This window comes from Moschus berezovskii, chromosome 11, assembly GCF_049115385.1.
Source record: "Moschus berezovskii isolate FMDL1 chromosome 11, NW_MosBer_1.0, whole genome shotgun sequence".
In the NCBI taxonomy this organism is placed as follows: domain Eukaryota; kingdom Metazoa; phylum Chordata; class Mammalia; order Artiodactyla; family Moschidae; genus Moschus; species Moschus berezovskii.
The window spans coordinates 97777492-97798246 of NC_142470.1; the positions used below are offsets into that span (position 1 = coordinate 97777492).

General features: G+C 41.8%; 1 protein-coding gene across 1 annotated transcript; it reads left to right on the top strand.

Moving 5' to 3' along the window:
* The first annotated feature begins 2186 nt into the window (after positions 1-2186).
* Positions 2187-9413, top strand: C11H2orf78 (chromosome 11 C2orf78 homolog). The gene is made up of 3 exons (XM_055401229.2): positions 2187-2286; positions 5239-5997; positions 7501-9413. The coding sequence occupies exons 1-3, from the start codon at positions 2187-2189 to the stop codon at positions 9411-9413; spliced, it is 2772 nt and encodes a 923-aa protein (XP_055257204.2).
* Positions 9414-20755: the final 11342 nt, after the last annotated feature.

Below are 20755 nucleotides of genomic sequence, written 5' to 3' on the forward strand. Positions count from 1 at the left end.
GAAACTGAAAAATCTGCATGGCTCTCTTTTAACCTGTGCCCTTTCACCTTACCAGCACCACCCCCTCCAGCCTATTTTCCACAAATGTCCTCTTCTATCTCTAATTCTCCTGTTCATTTTGTCTGGCCTCACACCCAAGCATTCAAGACAGAATCCCAGAGGTCTAAGATTCTAGAGTGCTTGTTTGCAAGGGGGAGGAGGCTACAGTAACTGCCACCCTGGATATACTTACGTGGGAAGGAAAAGAGGCAATATCCAGAATGCCTCTCATATATAAAAGAGCTGGATGGCAGGATGCCTGTGTGGTCTAAGGAACCAGAGGCATCAAATTATGGTCAAAAGAATTGCAACCAAAGGCTGCAAGAGAAAAGGTCTGCAACCAGCTGTGTGTCCTAGCTCTCTGGTATTTGCTTCCATTGGGCAGAGTCTATTTTGTGAAGCATCAAGCACTGAAAAGAAGACTCCTGATGCTGGAAGTTGACAGGAAGTAACAGACTGGTTCCAAATAGGAAAAGGAGTACGTCAAGGCTGTATATTGTCACCTTGCTTATTTAACTTATATGCAGAGTACATCATGAGGAACGCTGGGCTGGAAGAAGCACAAGCTGGAATCAAGATTGCTGGGAGAAATATCAATAACCTCAGATATGCAGATGACATCACCCTTATGGCAGAAACTGAAGAGGAACTCAAGAGCCTCTTGATGAAAGTGAAAGAGGAGAGTGAAAAGGTTGGCTTGAAGCTCAACAATCAGAAAACAAAGATCATGGCATCTGGTCCCATCACTTCATGGGAAACAGTGGCTGACTTTATTTTTGGGGGCTCCAAAATCACTGCAGATGCTGATTGCAGCCATGAAATTAAAAGACGCTTACTCCTTGGAAGGAAAGTTATGACCAACCTTGATAGTATATTAAAAAGCAGAGACATTACTTTGCCAACCAAGGTCCGTCTAGTCAAGGCTATGGTTTTTCCCATGGTCATGTATGGATGTGAAAGTTGGACTATGAAGAAAGCTGATCGCCGAAGAATTGATGCTTTTGAACTGTGGTTTTGGAGAAGACTTTTGAGAGTCCCTTGGACTGCAAGGAGATCCAACCAGTCCATTCTAAAGGAGATCAATCCTGGGTGCTCATTGGAAGGACAGATGCTAAAGCTGAAACTGCAATACTTTGGCCACCTCATGCGATGAGTTGACTCACTGGAAAAGACTCTGATGCTGGGAAAGGTTGGGGGCGGGAGGAGAAGGGGACGACAGAGAATGAGATGGCTGGATGGCATCACCGACTCTGTGGACATGAGTTTGAGTGAACTCCGGGAGTTGGTGATGGACAGGGAGGCCTGGCGTGCTGTGATTCATGGGGTCGCGGAGAGTCGGACACGACTGAGCGACTGAACTGAACAAGCATCAAGTAACAAGAATGCAAGATCAAGAGTTGTCCCAGAAACAATGCCTAAAACAACAATAACGACAAAAATGGAGGGCAGAAGAGAAATGCAAGTCCAACCTGGCCCAGCCCAAGAAAAGGAGTCAGGAGAAGAAACTAAAAGAGCAGAGCCTTGGACCACATCATTCTTCACAAGGTACACTCAACCAACTTCGCCCTACTCGTCAACGAAGTTACAAAAAGAGCTTCTTAATCCCTTCCTTTGCTCCCCAAAAGCTACTGCAAGTTCACTAATTTAACAGACTGATAGGATTTCAGAACAACTATAATAGTTCAAACTGGATGGCTCTTTCCTTCTTCTCTACGGTTATTAATTAACCAAGATATATGTAACTGTAAGTGCATAACACATAAAATATAATGCTATGTAGAATATAAGTAACTATGTTAATTATATTAATGAGCATCTGTAAGAAATGTTGCAATGATTTCCTTCATGGAAGAGCTTGAGGGAAATAAATCTGTCTTGGAGGACTTCACCTCCTCAGAGTTCAAACATTTAGGTGTTTCCTATACCTTTTTTCTCCATCCAATCCTGTCTTCTTATTGGCGATCTGACCTCCCTATTGGCTATATAGTACCTTTAAACTGCCCACTTTGTGACATCATTCTCCCACCAAACCTACTGCCACCTGGTAGAATCTTGGGGTTTCCATGGAGCTGTCTGTATATAAATTTGGATCATCACAAGTGACCAGTGACCAGTGACCAGTGACCAGTAACCTTTGTACTGGACACATGCACACTTGGTTGCAGTCACTCAGGACATCCTCTAGTATCAGCTCCTCCTCCTTTGTATCTGAAGTTAATTTTTCGTCTTCTTCTCTGATCATGTCAGGTATGGAAAGAAACTTTGTAAAGTTTTTCATTAGATTTTTTTTTCTGCCCATAAATTTAGTAGTAGATTCAAAATGGAATAATGAAGGAAAGTATTGAACTAGAAATCTGGAGACCTAATTTCAGTTTTGACTTGGACATTTACTATCTCTGTGACTTTGGACACTTTGGACAAGTCACCGTCTCACAAGGTCTGTTTTTTCCTCATCTAATGTTACATCCAATGTTACATTAGGATGCTACATTGGTCTCTCTCTCTGGTCCTTTTCAATATTGAATCTCAAAGGGGACCCATGTAGAACATGAAATCAGAGACTTCTCAAGAGTATTTCAACAGAAACAAAGAAAAGCCAGGTGATGTAGAAAATTAGCAATATATACTGAGTCGTTTCACCCATGATGGTCACCCTCAGTTAATATTTCGGTTTTAGTATTTTAAATTTAGTGCTGCCCCAAAAGTAATATTCACTTGTTTTTGGAGTTTTCTACCTAAATGAGTTGAAAAGAGAAAACAGGGAGAGATGCTGGAGAGCACTGGGCTAATGGGAGGCGTGTTGTCAAACATAAGGAAGTTCAGGACCTCTTCATCAGCAGAGACCAATGGGAACCAAGAGGAAGGAGAGAATATAAGAATGAGGAGAGCAAGCAAGGAGGAGTTCTCAAGAAAAAAGTAGTTTGGGATGGAATGTTGACAGGATCCAAAAATTTTAAATTAAAGCAGAAAGAGCGCAGAGAGCAATCTGCTTAGAGCAGGGCAAAATACCGCTGATTTTCGCAAATGCTTCTATTAATAGACTAGGAAGGAAAGTAAGGCCAGAATAAGGTATCACCAGGAAAAACAGCTTATCAGAAAAGTCATACTCAGTGTTTTTCTTTTATTGCCTCTCTCAACATAGATGGCACTTGACAGTTTTGAATATAAATATTTTAGAAATATGTTTTAGAAATGATACTTCCTATAAACAAGAAACAAAAGTGATTATCTAGGGGGCTGATTTTCAGTGTTTCATTCATTCTGACTTTGAAACTATTAGACATTTTACCAATTAAAAATAATATTTTAAAATGATATTTTCTAACAAATCAGAAGGACAAATTCTTTTGTGTGATAGTAGGTTCTAAGTCAAGGTTGCTTTTCATCTTTACAATTATTTCCTTCCTAACACAGAGAGCACATTGATCAACAGCCATTATCCATTTTTAGAGCTTGGCTACCTCAGAAGATGAAGAAAAAGGCAAACCCTGCATCTCTAATTCCACATATAGGGAATTCCCTGGTGGTGGTTAGGACTTGGTGCTTTCACTGCCAGACTGCACAGTGCTGCTAGGGAAAAAAAAATCTGCATTTATCTAAAATATTGTTGTGGAGTCCTTTGGATTTTCCTACATTTAAAAATCTTTTTAAACTGGATTCTAGTGAAGATGGTTCTTTCAGGCTTTGGAATATCATCCTTCTGGATGTTGAAGCTGATTATAATCTAAGTTCTAGGATAAATATGAAAACCATCTTGATACTTTTTAAGTTTTCCTTTCTGCTTGTGATATTGTTATATTCAGTGAAATATATATTTTTACTAGACTTAGTACCTGTTACTTGCTGCATAAAAATATGAATGAGCCCAATAATGAAAATCTTTTATACACATTATTTTGCTGTCCACTTTGTACCGTTATTTTTACTGAAATAATTGCCTACATATATTGGGCTACCTATACATTCACATTTATTGCATTCTGTTGCTTGCTATGCATTTTTTTACAGATATATCTTCTCTGTAAGTGTGTATTGGCTAGGAATTCATTCAAAGTCACCTTCTATTGTGTCTTTTCATTAATAGTATTTACCAAGATAAAGTGAGCAATATTCACTCATAATATTGCATATATGATACAGATCTTCATTTATCATTAAACTTATTATGCTTTAACACTTGCCACATACTGAGTTTTCATATCTATATTATACATGTATATATACATTAACTAATATGTTTTTCATGATTTTCCTATGTCTTTCTAGAACTTATTAAATCTTCCTCCATATAAATCATACGTAATATATCATTTATTCATGTATTATTATTTATTATGCAATGTATTAATTATTCATGTTTACTTATTACTGCTATTATTGTTTTTGTTGTTATAACCACTCTATAGATAAGTAGTCTGAAACTCAGAGAGTTAAATAACTTTTTTCATTCAAAAGGCATTTCAGAAATTCACTTTCAGATAATCATTTTGAGGTGGGATGAGAAGTCAGGCTTGAAGAGGGTAAAGATGACCCTTTAAATTTATCACTGGACTCTAGGTAACAGTGAGGGAAATGTGCAAGCAAAGTGAGACACTAAAGATTACACTAGTAATAGCAACACTGTTGTCAAAGGGACAAAAAATGCCTACATTATAAGCTGACTTTCTCCTGGTTTCTGGCCGTATCATGCTCAGATCGGCATCCTGGCAAGAAAGTCAGGATACTTAGATTCTGAGACCTGGTAATGATACTAACATAATGAGAGAACTTGAAGAACTCTCTTAGCCTCAGTTTCCTTACTCATGAAATGAAACTATGAGAACAGAAGTTCTCTAAGGACCTCCTAGTTCTAAAATGCTTCAATTCTAGGAAACAGCATGCAAGTCAATACTAGTGCAGGTTTAAGGGAAAGATAGGGCAGGAAGAAGGGTATTTCCTGCCTGGAGAACAATGTCTGAACCACATCACTTGGGTCTTCTGCACAATGCATGCCCGAGACGGGAGCACAGGTAGTTAAAATAAGGAGTGTCAAACTGCTCCAGCCCTTACAGCCATCATAACTGCCTGATTTTTGGTTTCTCAGGAAGTATTGATATTCGAGGCGTCTGATAGCAAGAACCTTGAGATAATGCTGTTCTTCAAGCACAGTGAGAATTTATCAATCTCATTCATCTTTTTCTTACCCTCTTGTTCTTACAGAAAATTTCCAAAATCCATCTGTACTTGGAAACCAGAATTTTCTGCAGTTCTCTCTACCTGTGGTGAGCAACACAGCTTCCCTCACAGGAAGTGTCTGCAACTTCTCCAGGGTCTCTGCTCCAGCCCTCAGTTCAACATGGCTATTGCCAGCGGACTCTAGCACCCCTTTGCAGCCACTCATGGGTAGTGCCTACGTTTACCAACATTCCAGCACAACTATGTTATCTGGAGTCACTGGCCAGAGCCAGCTCTCCACTTCAGCTGCTTCCTATCCGGATATTTTTGAGTGGGACATCACAGGAAGCACTGAAAATAAGTCTTCTTCACTTGGAGACTTCACTGTGACAGTCATTGACCAAGACACAGCTGTTTCCTCCATGTCTATGGCAGCCCAGTATGACAAAACACCAGACGTCAATAGCATGGTCCCTCTATATCCACCTCTTTCTGCCAGCCTTGTTCAGGGAACACCATCTCAGATTCCAAATCAGGGACAGAACCTGTCACTTCCCCATCAGGGAGGAGGCCAGGTATATTACTATCACCAAGGCACACTGGGGCCTTTACTATCTGGAGAACCTGGCCCCTGCCTGCAGTCCTATGGCTCTGTGTCATATGCAGGAAGCAGGACCTCTGCCCAACCAGAAATGGTCATGGTCCTAAAGGAGATTCAGCCCACAAATATCCTACCACCAGCTTCTACCTCTGGAATCTACTACTCTGTGTCTGCTCAGCCCATCACAGAAACAGGTTTTCAAGGTGAGTGCAAACAGCAAGAAAGTAGAATGAGCTCAGCATTCAATAAATGGGGTCAAATCTACAGCTGGGAAGTGGCGTATAGATAGAGAGAATTTAGATCCTGGGACTTTAATAACCACTACCTTTGCTCAGTGCTCTCTGTTTTTAGATGGTATATGAGAACACCTAATGCAGGTAGAAGGCAATGGCAAGCCACTCCAGTACTATTGCCTAGAAAATCCCATGGATGGAGGAGCCTGGTAGGCTGCAGTCCGTGGGGTCGCTAAGGGTCGGACACGACTGAGCGACTTCACTTTCACTTTTCACTTTCCACTTCCACACATTGGAGAAGGAAATGGCAACCCACTCCAGTGTTCTTGCCTGGAGAATCCCAGGGACGGGGGAGCCTGGTGGGCTTCCATCTATGGGGTCACACAGAGTCGGACACGACTGAAGTGACTTAGCAGCAGCAATGCAGGTAGAAGGCTGCACACTGTAAAGGTCATTGATGCTACATGTAAGAGAACCACAGTTCAGTTCAGTCGATCAGTCATGTCCAACTCTTTGCAACCCCATGGACCACAGCACGCCAGGACTCCCTGTCCATCACCAACTCCCAGAATTCACTCAAACTCATGTCCATCGAGTCGGTGATGCCATCCAAACATCTCCTCCTCTGTCGACCCCTTCTCCTCCTGCCTTCAATCTTTCCCAGCGTCAGGGTTTTTCCAAATGAGTCAGCTCTTTGCATCAGGTGGCCAAAGTATTGGAGTTTCAGCTTCAACATTAGTCCTTCCAATGAATATTCAGGATTGATTTCCTTTAGGATGGACTGGTTGGATCTCCTTACAGTCCAAGGGACTCTCAAGAGTCGTCTCCAACACCACAAGCACATACCAAAAGGTACCACGTTTTTCACCACTCTAGTTGATCAGTCCCCCTGTACTACCACACTGTGTCACTCCCTTCCCTGATCTATTATAGTCTTCTTTGGAGGTGTTTCAGAACTCTTATTATGATAGTGCCAGTTTAACTGTCCCTCACTTCCTTACTTTATACCAAGATTTAAGACCTTGTGGTCTGAGATCCTGTCCAGAGCAGGCAGGCTGAAGATTCTTTGTTTACATATTTTATCAGGAAGAGCTCTACTCCCTCTCATAGTTCATGGTGTGAAGTGTTTTTAGTCTCTCAGGAAAGTGGGGAGAGTTGAAAGGACTCTACATGAGAATGCTAGACTTTGTAAGACATGTTATATTTTAAAAATATGACTCATTTTAATTTGGCTTATATGATTTTTATGGAATACAAAGAAAGCAAAAATCAGCGACATCAAATGATCACCAGTAAGAATTAGAACAGTCACCTCTTAGCTCCTAGCACAAGACAGTGTCCACCGTCCTTAAGACTAGGTAGTAGAAATGCCTTGCCCATCATTGAAAGGTACATGATTACTGTGCTGGTGTCTGGGGGTGGAGGGAGCATCTCACTCACCAGGGACTGACTTCTTCCTTGATTCCTTTGTAGTGATGGAGACTTCCCTGAGGATGGAAAATTCCCTGGGATCGCAACCTCCAAGCCAGACATTTTGTCTGTCAGAAACTTCAGAATTCCCCAGTTCCTGCATTAGCAGAAATATCCAGATACTTGAGAGTAATCCACCACTCGAACTTGGGGACATTTCAATGATAGCTCCAGAACAGACTGCCAGTAATCTCCTGGCACTGCCTCCACTGCCAAGCCAGGAACAAACAGAGAATAAGAATTTGGATGATATTAAAACTAAGTTTTCAATGCCTCTGGATGCTTACCAGATCCCAATAGAAAACCAAGATCCTCCCCTAGTCCCTTTAGAAATCTCTGATATTCACGAGCTCCTGGCCAGCATCAATCCCCTCAGCCAAGAGGAACAACTTGTTTCTGAAAATGTGAATCTGGGAAAGAATAGCCTGAGTTTTGAGGACTTAGGGACACTTGAAAATGAGTTTGAATCTAGCAGTGGCTTTGCAGACATTGCCACACTGGTAAAGGATATTCACCTTCCCCAGTTCTTTGATTCTTTGAAAGACCTTGATCAACCCGAAGATCCAAAGTTGATCAAAGCCAAAGATACCAGCACGGTTAAGGTGAATGAGGTGCAGGAAAAGTCAAATGTCATAAAGGTGCCCTCTGATCAACCCAGGAAGAACAAACGAAAAGCCTCTGAGCCTGTCAGTGATGCTACCAAGGACAAAATCCAGCCAAAGAACCCAGAGTGCCTGCTAGGGGGAGAAGTGATTATATGCAATGCTGCAGTCAGTGACAAGGCTCCTGTGAACATGGCCAAACAGCCGAACAGCAAAACTCAGAAAGCTGCATCCGGCAGGACCAACAAAACTAAGAGCCATGGGCAGGAAAAGACCAAGAGAACCAGAGAAAACAAGAAGGCAGAAAAGAATAAGCCATCAGGGAACAAAGTCAAGGCAGAGGAAAAGCCAAGCATTCCCAGGATGAAGCGAAAGAAAAATCAACCTGTCTTTAACCAAGAGAACTTCAAAAGGCCTCGAAGCTGCCTAGGCATGCACATGCTGGAGTCTGTGCAGGTTTTTCACGCACTGGGGAAGAAGAATGATAAGAAAACTGGACTCAATTTCTCTCGGGTCCTGGGAAATTCAAGCAACCCTAAAGACCCCCAGCCATCCCCTGCTATCAAGTCATGGCTCAAAACCCCATGTAAGGATAAAGATCCTGAGAAAACTCAAGTCAAAGCCCAGAAACCAGATGACAGTGCTGAAAAAGAGTGTCTATCTCCATCGCAGTATGAGCTGCCTCCTCCTGGGAAGGTCAAGTTAGTACCTCTGCGTTTTCCTATCCTGGACAAGCCTCAGGCTCGACCTGTTCCTCGGAGGCCACTGTCTCTGGCCTCATATCGGCCTGCTGCGGCTTGTCCTGCCCGGCCTGGTTCTACTAACTCAGCTCAACCTGGTGCAGCCAATGCATCCCAGCCAGCTCCTGCATCTGTGCCAGGTCCTGCCAAACCAGCTCAGACCACTGGGACCAATCCAACCCGACCGGGTTTGACCAAACCCACCCGGCCTAGTGTCCCTCAGTCTGCTGCTCCTCGGCCTGTACCCTACAAAACTTCATCTTGCACTTCTCTCCAGCGGGAGCCTGTTCCCCCTGCTGTGACCAAGCGCCAGTCCCCACCCAAGCCTCAAACCCAATTTCTACTCCAAGACTTCTGCTTCCAACCCATTCCTTGGAGGAAACCCAATGTTCCTGAGCCAGTAATGTCAAAGCCCATCACAAAAGAGCAGCGGCCAGAGCGGGAGGCCATGAAGAGGCAGGCTCAACTAGAGCGTGAGAAAGCTGCTAAATACACCTCTTTGGGGAAAGTGCAATATTTCATTGAGAGGGAAAAAGAGATGGAAATTGCTCGATACTATGGGTATGCCATGTAAGAGCTGCTAGGATTGTTGATGCCACCTGGGGTACCTGTTGTTTTTCCATATATAGATAGATATAAATTTCTCTATTTATTCTGATATATTTTAAAACTTAAAACTGGACAAATATAATAGAGTTAATAGACAAATAATAAAGACTTTTGAATTTGAGAATTTGAGATGATGTTAACTGTGCCTTTTTTTTTTTTTGGTTGGGGCAGGAATCAAAGTCTGCACAAGAAAGGAAGGACTGAATGTTGGATGAGAGAAGGAGAGAAAAGGTGTAAAGCCTGAGGGAAGAGGAAGGAACTTGGCTCAGGGCTAGGAAGGCCAAGAGATTTTATGGGTTTATAAAAGGAAGCAGGAGTGCGGAAAATGGTAGAAGTAAAATGTAGGATCTGAGGTTAGGGTTGAAAGAACAAAATTTGAGTAGAGTTGAAGATGACAGATGATAATTTGACAAGGAGAAACAGAAAAAGTGTCTCCTTGAAATTGGCCTTATGTCTCACCACCACCAGATAGGTATTTCAAGAGGTTTAGGACACCCCTCTGAAAGGTCTGAATGACCTAAGTGTGATGACAGAGGGGAACTGGGAAGTCTACCAGGTGAGTGGCAAGGGCTCAGCGTTATCTTGGCAGCTGACAAGAGGGCGAGGGCCAAGTGAACGGCTGCAGCAGGAGGCTCAGGAACAGGGCCTGGGATAGAAAGCACCATTTACTCAACACCTAGGCACCAGGGCAACAATACACTGTTGAGTGAACCCTGGTAACAACAGGCAGGGCCAGTATTCCTGTGCCACTGCACTTAGTGAGATTCAGCAACGGGCTGAGGTCACATCGCATGCGGAGGTGCAAGGCCTCAATCTGAGGCCCAAAGACCCCCCCAAAGTCCTCAGTATTTGCAAGTTCCGGTAGGCCGCCAACCTGGCTTTTAGAGCATAGCATCCGGAGGTTTCTGGTGGAAGAGATCAAACTTCTGCAAGAGCAGAAACGTTAACTTGAGGGGCTTCCTCCATTGACCCGTGTGCATGCTCAGTTCAGTTCAGTCGCTCAGTCGTGTCCAACTCTTCACGATCCCATGAATCACAGCACTCCAGGTCTCCCTGTCCAGCACCAACTCCCGGAGTTCACTCAAGCTCATGTCCATCGAGCGTGCTACCTTCTCTAAATAACGCCATCAAAATGTCGCCATCAACTGAAGCGCACGAGAAAAATCCTCTCAAAGCGTCCATTTTCAAGGGTGAGAGCGGTACGCACATGCGCAGTAGGTCGCTGCTCCAGCAGCCGCAGGTTGCAGGTATCCTGCAGTCCAGAGGTTCCTTGGGAGGCAGCTCAAGGGAGTGAAGATGAGGTGGGGTGGCAGGGGTGGGGGGTGGGTAGTGGGGGGGTGACGGAGTCGGGGGCTGGGGTTAATGAGGGACAGGGCTTTGGGGCGAGTGGCAGAGGGTGGACCTGAAAAGGAGGGAGAGATGGAAACAGTGGATAGTGACTATAGGAAAATTGGCAATTTTCATTTGTAAATTATTTTATTGAGATATGATTCACATATCTTAAAATTCGCCTTTTGAAACTCCAACTTCAGTGCCATTTAGAACACTGACGAGCCTATGCGTGCAATCATCACCAGTATCTAACCCATAACATTTTCATCACCCCCAAGAGAAACCCCCTCAACCATCAGCAGGCCCTCCTCATCCCCTGGTCCTTCAGCCCCTGCAATCATCAATTTACTTTGTGTGTCTATGGTTTTGCCCTTTTCTGGACACTGCATGCATATGAAATAATGTAAATGTGACCAGTGTATCTGGCTTCTCTCAGTGTAATGTTTTCAAGTTCATCCATGCTGTAGCTTGTGTTAGTACATCATTCCTTTTTATGGCTGTGTAATCCAATATAAAAATCCTTTCATCCATTGGTGAACATTTGGGTGGTTTCCACTAATAGTTTCCATTTATCGAGAGTTTATCTTGTGCCAGGCAGCACCAGGCTAAGTTATTGACCCTATTTTACAGATACAGAGGTTTGGAGAGTGGGAAGAATTTGCCCAAGATTCAGTTCAGTTCAGTTCAGTCGCTCAGTCGTGTCCGACTCTCCGCGACCCCATGAATCACAGCATGCCAGGCCTCCCTGTCCATCACCAACTCCCGGAGTTCACTCAAACTCATGTCCACAGAGTCAGTGATGCCATCCAGCCATCTCATTCTCTGTCGTCCCCTTCTCCTCCCGCCCCCAACCTTTCCCAGCATCAGAGTCTTTTTCAGTGAGTCAACTCGTCGCATGAGGTGGCCAAAGTATTGCAGTTTCAGCTTTAGCATCAGTCCTTCCAATTGCCCAAGATTAAGAGCTAGCAACTGGGGGAGCTGGGGTTAGAACTCAGGCAAACTTCACACAACAAAACGTTTGAAAAGGTTCACAAGCATACTCAATGGAAATTCACCCTATTCCCTAAGTTCCACAGCCACACATTTCCCTCCTCAGAGACATTTGCTTCCAGAGAAATATTTATAGCCCAACATGTATATATCACAATTTACTGACTAATCTGTCTCACAGATTTGAGATGTGACCTTTATTGTAAAATAGATTCTTCTACTTATTTATATTACTCTTTATAGATTGTCCTCTTTTTTGCCTATCTTTTTTTTATATTTCCCATTTCTCTAGAATTCTTTGCATCTTATTTTAAAAAAATTTTCTCCTTTTTCGGGTTTCTTGGTGATTCAATGGTAAAGAATATGCCTGCCAATGCAGGAGACATGGGTTTGATCCCTGGTCCAGGAGGATCCCTCATGCTATGAAGCAGCTAAACCCATGTGCCATATGTATTGAGCCTGTACTCCACAACAAGAGAAGCCACCACAGTGAGAAGTCTGCACTCTGCAACAAAAAGTTAGACCCTACTCACCACAATTAAAGAATAGCTCGTGCAGCAACAATAAATAAATAAATTATAAAATTTTTCTCCTTTTCTTGTTTCTATTAAGACATTATATACTCTTGTATTATTTTAAACAGACTTCATTTATGAATTTATTTCTTTTATTTTGAATTCTGTCCTAAGTTCTGTTATCTTACCTAATTCTGATTTTTACTGCTTTTTCATCTTTTATTATGGTAAAACATACATAAAATTGATTATTTCAACCATTTTAAAGTGTACAATTCAGTAACATTAAATGCATTCATGATGTTGTGTAACCATCACCACTATCCAAAATAATATAATTCAAAATAATTATATCAAAACATTGAGCAGGACCTCAGAAAGATGGGCCCAGCAGAATAGTTTTTGAATCTCCCCAAACCGTTTCATGGAAATAGATCCACCAAATACCCATGGGTGGCATTTATCAGCATTTACTATTTCCGGAACTTTTTCACCATCCTCAACAGAATAACCATTAAATAGTAACTTCCCATTCTTTTCATGATCCATGTTCTTTCATTTTTTGCATCATTTTTCCTACTGTCTTTTCACCCACTTTGAAATGATAGACTACAGTTTTGATCAGTTTTGTGGGCCTGTCTTTTCCAACTTGCTTTCATTGTCTGAAGAGATGACATTCTGCTCTTTATTCTCTCTTTCCTTACACTACTTTTGTATGGGATTTAATCCCAATCCTTTTCTGCTATTTGCTTTTAGGTGAAACCAGTTTTAAAACATTTCGAAAGGGAGATGTGAGGCCACCTGGAAATAGGTTCTTCATGGTGGTTCCATCAATATTTCATCTATTCTGTTCTGGAATAACAATAACTTTTGCAGGAGGCATAAACCAGTGGGCTTTATCATTAGACACCATTCACAGAAAGGACCCCATGAAAGGTTAGCAAAAATGGTTTAAATGGTTTTACTCAAGATGATCACACACCAGCCCCAGGAAACTCACTGAACCAGAGACAAGGTGCAATGGCATCCTTCCTTCTCTCTGCCTTAGCTCTCACGGGTTGGTCACCTACATGTTATTAGCAATTATTATTTGCTTTCTATTCCTAACTACTATCAGAAGACATAGTATTCGTGGGCCTAATCACACTGCCCTGATACCCAATATTCTGCTTCATTTTGGCTTCTTGCCCATCAGCAGGAACCTGGTTTATTTTTGTTCTCCTTTCACCACAGCCTGGTAATTTTTGTGAATGGCTCAGTCTCACCAGAGACTGAGGGGATTTCTAGTTTCTCAGTAACTGCTACCCATGGGCATGTGGTTTTGACTGCTCTATTTCATGAGAGGGTTTTGTTGTTGTTGCTCAGTCACTAGGTCATGTCCGAATCTTTGTGACCCCTGAACTGCAGTACTCCAGGCTTCCCTGTCCTTCACTATCTCCTGGAGTTTACTCAAGCTCATGTCCATTGAGTCAGTGATGTCATTCAACCATCTTATCCTCTGTCACCCCCTTCTCCTCTTGCCTTCAATCTTTCCCAGCATCAGGGTCTTTTCCAATGAGTCAGCTCTCTGCATAAGGTGGCCAAGGTATTGGAGCTTCAGCTTCAGCACCAGTCCTTGCAATGAATATTCAGGGTTGATTTCCTTTAAAATTGATTGGTTTGATCTTCTTGCTGTCCAAGGGACTCTCAAGAGTCTTCTCCAGCACCACACTTTGAAAGCATCTGTTCTTCAGCGCTCAACCTTTTTGATGGTCCAATTCTCACATCCATACGTGGCTAGTGGAGAAGCCATAGCTTTGACTTATACAGATCCTTATTGGCAAAGGGATGTCTCTTTTTAATATGCTGTCTAGGTTTGTCATAGGTTTTCTTCCAAGGAGCAAGCGTCTTTTAATTTCATGGCTACAGTCACCATCCACAGTGATTGTGGAGACCAAGAAAATGAAATCTGACATTGTTCCCACTATTTCCCCATCTATTTGCCAAGAAGTGATGGGACTGGATGCCATGATTTTGAATGTTGAGTTTTAAGCTAGCTTTTTCACTCTCCTCTTTCACCTTCCTGTAAAGGCTCTTTAGTTCTTCACTTTCTGCCATTAAAGTGGTATCAGCTGCATGTCTCAGGCTGTTGATATTTCTCCGGGAAATATTGATTCCAGCTTGTGAATCATCCAGCCCAGCATTTCGCATGATGTACTCTGCACAGAATTTAAATAAGCAGGGTGACAATGTGCAGTCTTGATGTGCTCCTTTCCCAATTATGAACCAGTCCATTGTTCCATGTCCAATTCTAACTTGCTGCATACAGGAGGGAGATAAGGTGGTCTTGTATTCCCATCTCTGTAAGAATATTCCACAGTTTGTTTTGATCCACACAGTCAAAGGCTTAAGTGTAGTCAATGAAGCAGAAGTAGGTATTTTTGGGGAATTCCCTTGCTTTTTCTATGATCCAGCAGATGTTGGCAATTTGATCTCTGGTTCATCTGCCTTTTCTAAATCCAGCTTGTACATCTGGAAGTTCTCAGTTCAGTTCAGTCACTCAGTTGTGTCCGACTCTTTGCGACCCCATGAATCACAGCATGCCAGGCCTCCCTGTCCATCACCAACTCCCGGAGTTCACTCAAACTCATGTCCACAGAGTCGGTGATGCCATCCACCCATCTCATTCTCTGTCGTCCTCTTCTCCTCCCGCCCCCAATCCCTCCCAGCATCAGAGCCTTTTCTCAGTTCATGTACTGCTAAAGCCTAGCTTGAAGGATTTTGAGCATAATCTTGCTAGCACGTGAAATGAGTGCATTTGTATGGTAATTTGAACATTCTTTGGCATTACCTTTCTTTGGGACCGGAATGAAAACTGACCTTTTCCAGTCCTGTGGCCACTGCTGAGTTTTCCAAATTTGCTGGCATATTGCATGCAGCACTTTAACAGCATCATCTTTTAGTATTTGAAACAGCTCAGTGGAATTCCATCACCTCCACTAGCTTTATTTATAGTAATGCTTTGTAAGGCCTGCTTGACTTCACATTCTGGGATGTCTGGCTTTAGGTGAGTGACCACACTATGGTGATTATCTGGGTTAGGAAGATCTTTTTTGTATAGCTCTTCTGTGTATTCTTTCCACTTCTTCTTAATCTCGTGTGCTTCTGTAAGGTCCTTGCCATTTTTGTCCTTTATTTTGCTTATGTTTGCATAAAATATTCCCTTGGTATCTCCAATTTTCATAAAGAGATCTCTAGTCTTTCCCATTCTATTGTTTTCCTCTATTTCTCTGCATTGTTCACTTAAGAAGGCTTTCTTATCTCTCTTTGATATTCTCTGGAACGCTGCATTCAGATGGGTATATCTTTCCCTTTCTCCTTTGCCTTTCCCTTCTCTTTTTTATTTCTGTATTTTTTTCCTTCTCCTTTTTTTCAGCTATTTGTAAGACCTCTTGAGACAACCACTTTGCTTTCCTGAATTTCTTTTTCTTGGGGATGGTTTTGGTCACCATCTCCTGTACAATGTTACAAACTTCTATCCATAGTTCTTCAGGCACTCTGTCTACCAGATCCAGTCACTTGAATCTACTTGAGACCCTCACTGTATAATCATAAGGGATTTGATTTAGGTCATACCTGAATGTCCTAGTGTGGTTTCCCTACTTTCTTCAATTTGAGCCTGAATTTTGCAATAAGGAGTTCATGATCTGAGCCACAGTCAGCTTCAGGTCTTGTTTTCTTGCTGACTGTATAGAGCTTCTCCATCTTAGGCTGCAAAGAATATAATCAATCTGATTTCAGTATTGACCATATGGTGATGTCTATGTGTAGAGTCATCTCTTGTATTGTTGGAAGAGGGTATTTGCTATGACCAGTGCATTCTCTTGGCCAAACTTTTTAGCCGTTTCCCTGCTTCATTTTGTACTCCAAGGCCAAACTTGCCTGTTACTCCAGGTATCTCTTGACTTCCTACTTTTGCATTCCAGTCCCCTATGATGAAAAGGACAAATTTTTTTGGTGTTAGTTCTAGGTGATCTTGTAGGTCTTCATAGACCTGGATTATTGTGATGTCGGATGGTTTGCCTTGGAAGTGAAATGAGATCATTCTGTCATTTTTGAGACTGCAACCAAGTATTGCTTTTCAGACTCTTTTTTTGACTACGAGGGCTACTCCACTCCTTCTCAGGGATTCTTGCCCACAGTAGTAGATATATTGGTCATCTGAATTAAATTCACCCATTCCCATCCATTTTAGTTCACTGATTCCTAAAATGTCCTTGTTCACTCTTGCCATCTCCTGTTTGACTGCATCCAATCTGGCAGATCTGCTTCCCAGATGGGAGGGTTTGATGAGATTCAAAAGCTATACCACAGCCTCCATCTTTCTGAAGTTCTGCTCCATCATTTGACACAATTATTTGAAATTTGGGGATCCTATAATTTTCAGTTTCCCAAGCAGAGACCTATTTGCTCTACCTTAGGACTCTGGGTCAGGTGAAGCTTTCTGAGTCTGCTCTAAGTTTCATCTCAATATTTGCTCAGACCATGTTTTGAGTAGGAAGTCAAAATGCAACAACCTAAACGGCTCATGGGTTGGGGGACATTTGGCCACCATGAAAGGAAGAATAAACTGGGGACAGGGGGAGAGCCTGGAGGCAGGTCCTGGTCAGGAGTGTGTAACTTTTTTCCCCCTTCTCTCTTTTCCTTCTCTCTTATTGACTTTTCCAAACATGTACAAAATGGAATCTCCAACCTGTCCTCTTACCAAGCAACAATATTGGTCCATGCACAGTTTTCTTCATCTCAGTTCATGGTAATGTCATTTCTCCAGTTGCACAGACCAGAGGCCTTCAAAACCACTTGACTCCTCTTTTTTGTTCCCAACTGCACATCAGCAAATTCTGTCTGCCTTACCTTCAAGTTGTATCTAGAACTTGTCCACTTCCAACCTCTTTCCTTGCTGCCTCGATTACTGGGAGAGACATTTAACTCAGAAGCTTCCCAAACTTTTTAGATTCACAGAGCCCTTGTTGTCTTACCTATAGGCTCAAAGAAATACTTAACAATCTCATTTATTAAGTAGCTGGGTGGCAACAATTAATAAGTATTTACGTTTGTGGTAGGCTGGAAAATTACCACCCAAAGAGATCAGGTCCTAATTTCTCAAGCCTATAAATATTATTACCTTATTTAGAAAAATGTCTTTACATATGTGGTCAGATTAAGGATCCAGAGATGGGGAAGTTATCCTGGATTATCAGGGTAGGCCCTAATTACAGTCATTATGTGTCTTTACAAAATGGGGGCAGAAAGAGATTTGATAGAGACAGAAGATGAAAAGGCAATGTGACATGGAGGCAAAGACTGGAGTTTTTCAGGGACCAACCAATCAATGCCAGCAGCCACCAGAGGGTGGCAGAAGCAAGGAATGAAATCTCCCTCAAGAGACACCTTAATTTTGTCCCAGTGGTACTGATTTCAGACTTCTGGCCTCCAGAACTATTAAATTTCTGCTTTTTAAAGCCAATAATTGTGATTTGTTAGAGAAGTCACAGGAAAAATGTTCCATTGTATAATAACACAATGCTCCAATAACTAGGCAGACATTTGAAAAACAATACAGATAAAATTAAATTTATTTTTTTTACTCTGAAATAACCACAGTTATTTGCTAATGGAATGTGGGGAACTGTTGGGCACTATGCAACATCTCAAACTCTGGAATCAAATTGAATGCTGCCAGTCTCATGTCCTGCTCCACACTGATTTTCAAATAGTAGTTGTTTGTTAAAGCTACTGCCAGAATCCCGGGTTTATATGTCAGCATTGAAAGGAATATGGCACAACCTAATGTTGAAACTCTGAACTACTTACCAGATAGAAGTGCACACGGTCTCTAACAGATGTCACATACTGCTGTGAATCCTTCAAAAATGTTAAAGATCCTGCTACAGCCTGGTGAATTTGTGTGGTGTCCTGGGAGGACCCCAGTGTATGTTGTGAACCACAGTACTGACTGACTTCTCTCTCCCCACCCTTTCCCGCCTAAAAGTTGTCAACTCAGTCACCGTAATGACTCTTGAAAAACAGTAGATCCTGTCCTGCTGGAACCCTCCCATGTTCTCACTTTTCTCAGAGTTAAGGCCAACGGCCCTGCAATGGCCTATGAGGCCCTACCTACATCAGGAGTCAGCAAATAAAGAGCCAGACAGTGAATATGTTAGTCTTTATGGGCCAAATTGTCTTTTTCTCTGCTATCAACTCTGCAGGGGTAGCATGAAAGCAGTCATAGAAACCATATAAATGAATGGGCATGGCTGTGTTCCAATAAAGCTTCCTTTACAAAACAGGTAGCTTGCTGACCCCTGCAGTGCATGATCTACTGCTATGTTCCCTGTCACTCATTCCACTTCCAACACACTCAGCCATTGCTGGTCCTTAAATACACCAGCCACCTCCTGGCTCAGGGCCTTTGACTTACTGTTCCCTCTAAGTCTTCACTCAAATCTTTCCAATGTGGGTTTTTTACTTAACTACACTGTCTGAAACTGCAATTGCACCCCCTGCAGTTCTCCTTTCCTTCAATCTGATTCCTTTCACCCAGACCCACTTTCCCCACTGTATTTAGAATCTTCTAACATGTAACTTACTTGTTCGTAATCCATCACTCCCTCACCCATCACTAGAATATAAGATCCTTGAGGGCAGCATTGTTTTATTTTTTTGCCTGCTTGTTTGCTAATATATGTCCAATCCCTTGAATAGTGTTTGGCACATAGTAGGTAGTCAGTAAACAGTTGTTCATTGAATAAATAAATGAATGTTTTTCAAGGAGTATAAATACAGTGGCATGCAATTCTTTATCTTGCATTCAAAGTTATAGTGGTTGGTCATGTGCCAATATTTTTGCAAAGAAATATGTAAGCTAAATATAAAATGATAAAATCCCTCAGCCCAAATTGTACAACTCAAATAGTCCTAAAACTTATCTCTTTTAACTCTTGCTGAAATTTCAACCCTGAGAATGACACTTTTATCTAAAACAAAAGGCTCTGAGTCATTAGGAAATAAATCATATAACTCATGGCTAACTAGCAGGTAACAAAAGGAGAAAATATGCCAAATAAAACTGACCACATATGTGCAAATTTAAGCATTAGTTGTAATAATATACACACATTTAAAACCTTACAAGCGTGCATAAAAACTCATTTTCCTGACTAGATATTTTTCTTGACGACAGGAGATACCATTCTTCAAAACTAACAATAGATGGAGCCCTAAACCTCAGGTTCAACTTTATCTTACTGGTTTTTCTGTAGGCTTCTCAACGAACCTCCTCATAATGTATTTCCAAACTCCAGCTGAAAAAGAACGTAATTTCCATGCATTCATAGTATATAAATGTAAAAGATCCAGTGTACTTGTTGTAATTCCCTTCTTGTAAACAGCTCTTTCCACATCTTTTCTTCTCAAATTCTTGCTTTTCAAATTCAAATTTGAGATTTTATATTCTCAACAGGTTCACAGAAAAAGTTTTAACAATGTGAATAATTTGTCTTAAGTACACATTCCATTTCTGCTTTCTGAGCATCCCCTTTCCCTAGCAATGTTAAAGATAAACTGTTTTGGTGTCTCAATGCATGGAAATCACCTAGCAACCACTTGAGAAACTTACTCATTTTTGTTTTCCTTCTGATGGCTCTCAGCTCTAATCCACAAGAGCCTTAAAGGAATAAGAGCTGAGCTTTTCTTTTTCATTATTGTAAACCCATGGCCTGACACTGATCTATGAGTATGATAGGTACTTAATAAAAATTTGCTCAATAAATGAAGGCATCTAGCCTTGGAGACTTTCTGCTCTTGGTTCTAACTGCCTTGTAGAGAAGATTTGGTCAAAAGAACATAATGGCCACTATTTTCATTGTTCATCTCAGTTATCACCATGATTATTACCCATCCCAGTAATTCTTTTTTGAGACAGTTCGACTTCATTTATTTCAACAACATTTGAGCTTCCAATGATCTTCACTGAATATCATCTGGGATCCCAAGCTGTCCTGGGCACTGGGAATAGAGCTGTGAGCTTGTCAAAAGAAGTTTTCAATGCCACCTGCCCCACTTCCCCACCTCCAGGGGAATCCTAGCACCAACTTGCACATTTATGGTTGTGAAGGGAAAAACTCTGATAAATGCTTTTAGCCATAAGTCTAAAAAGCCAATGCCTGTGCAGAATCACTCCAGGGATATTTAAGAAAAATATACATAGCAGAGAATGGGAGAAATTAGAGCTCTGGATGCTGGCCTAGTGGAGGAGGCAATACCTGTGCAGGGGCTTTAAGCTAGACCTTGAAGTGTCACGTCATCACACTAACAAACTTACAGTCTTTCAAAATTTGGGGTTTAAAGTATGTATAGAGAGTTTAACCTTTTATGTTATATTGGCGCATAGCCAATTAACAATGTTGTGGTAGTTTCATGTGGCTAGCAA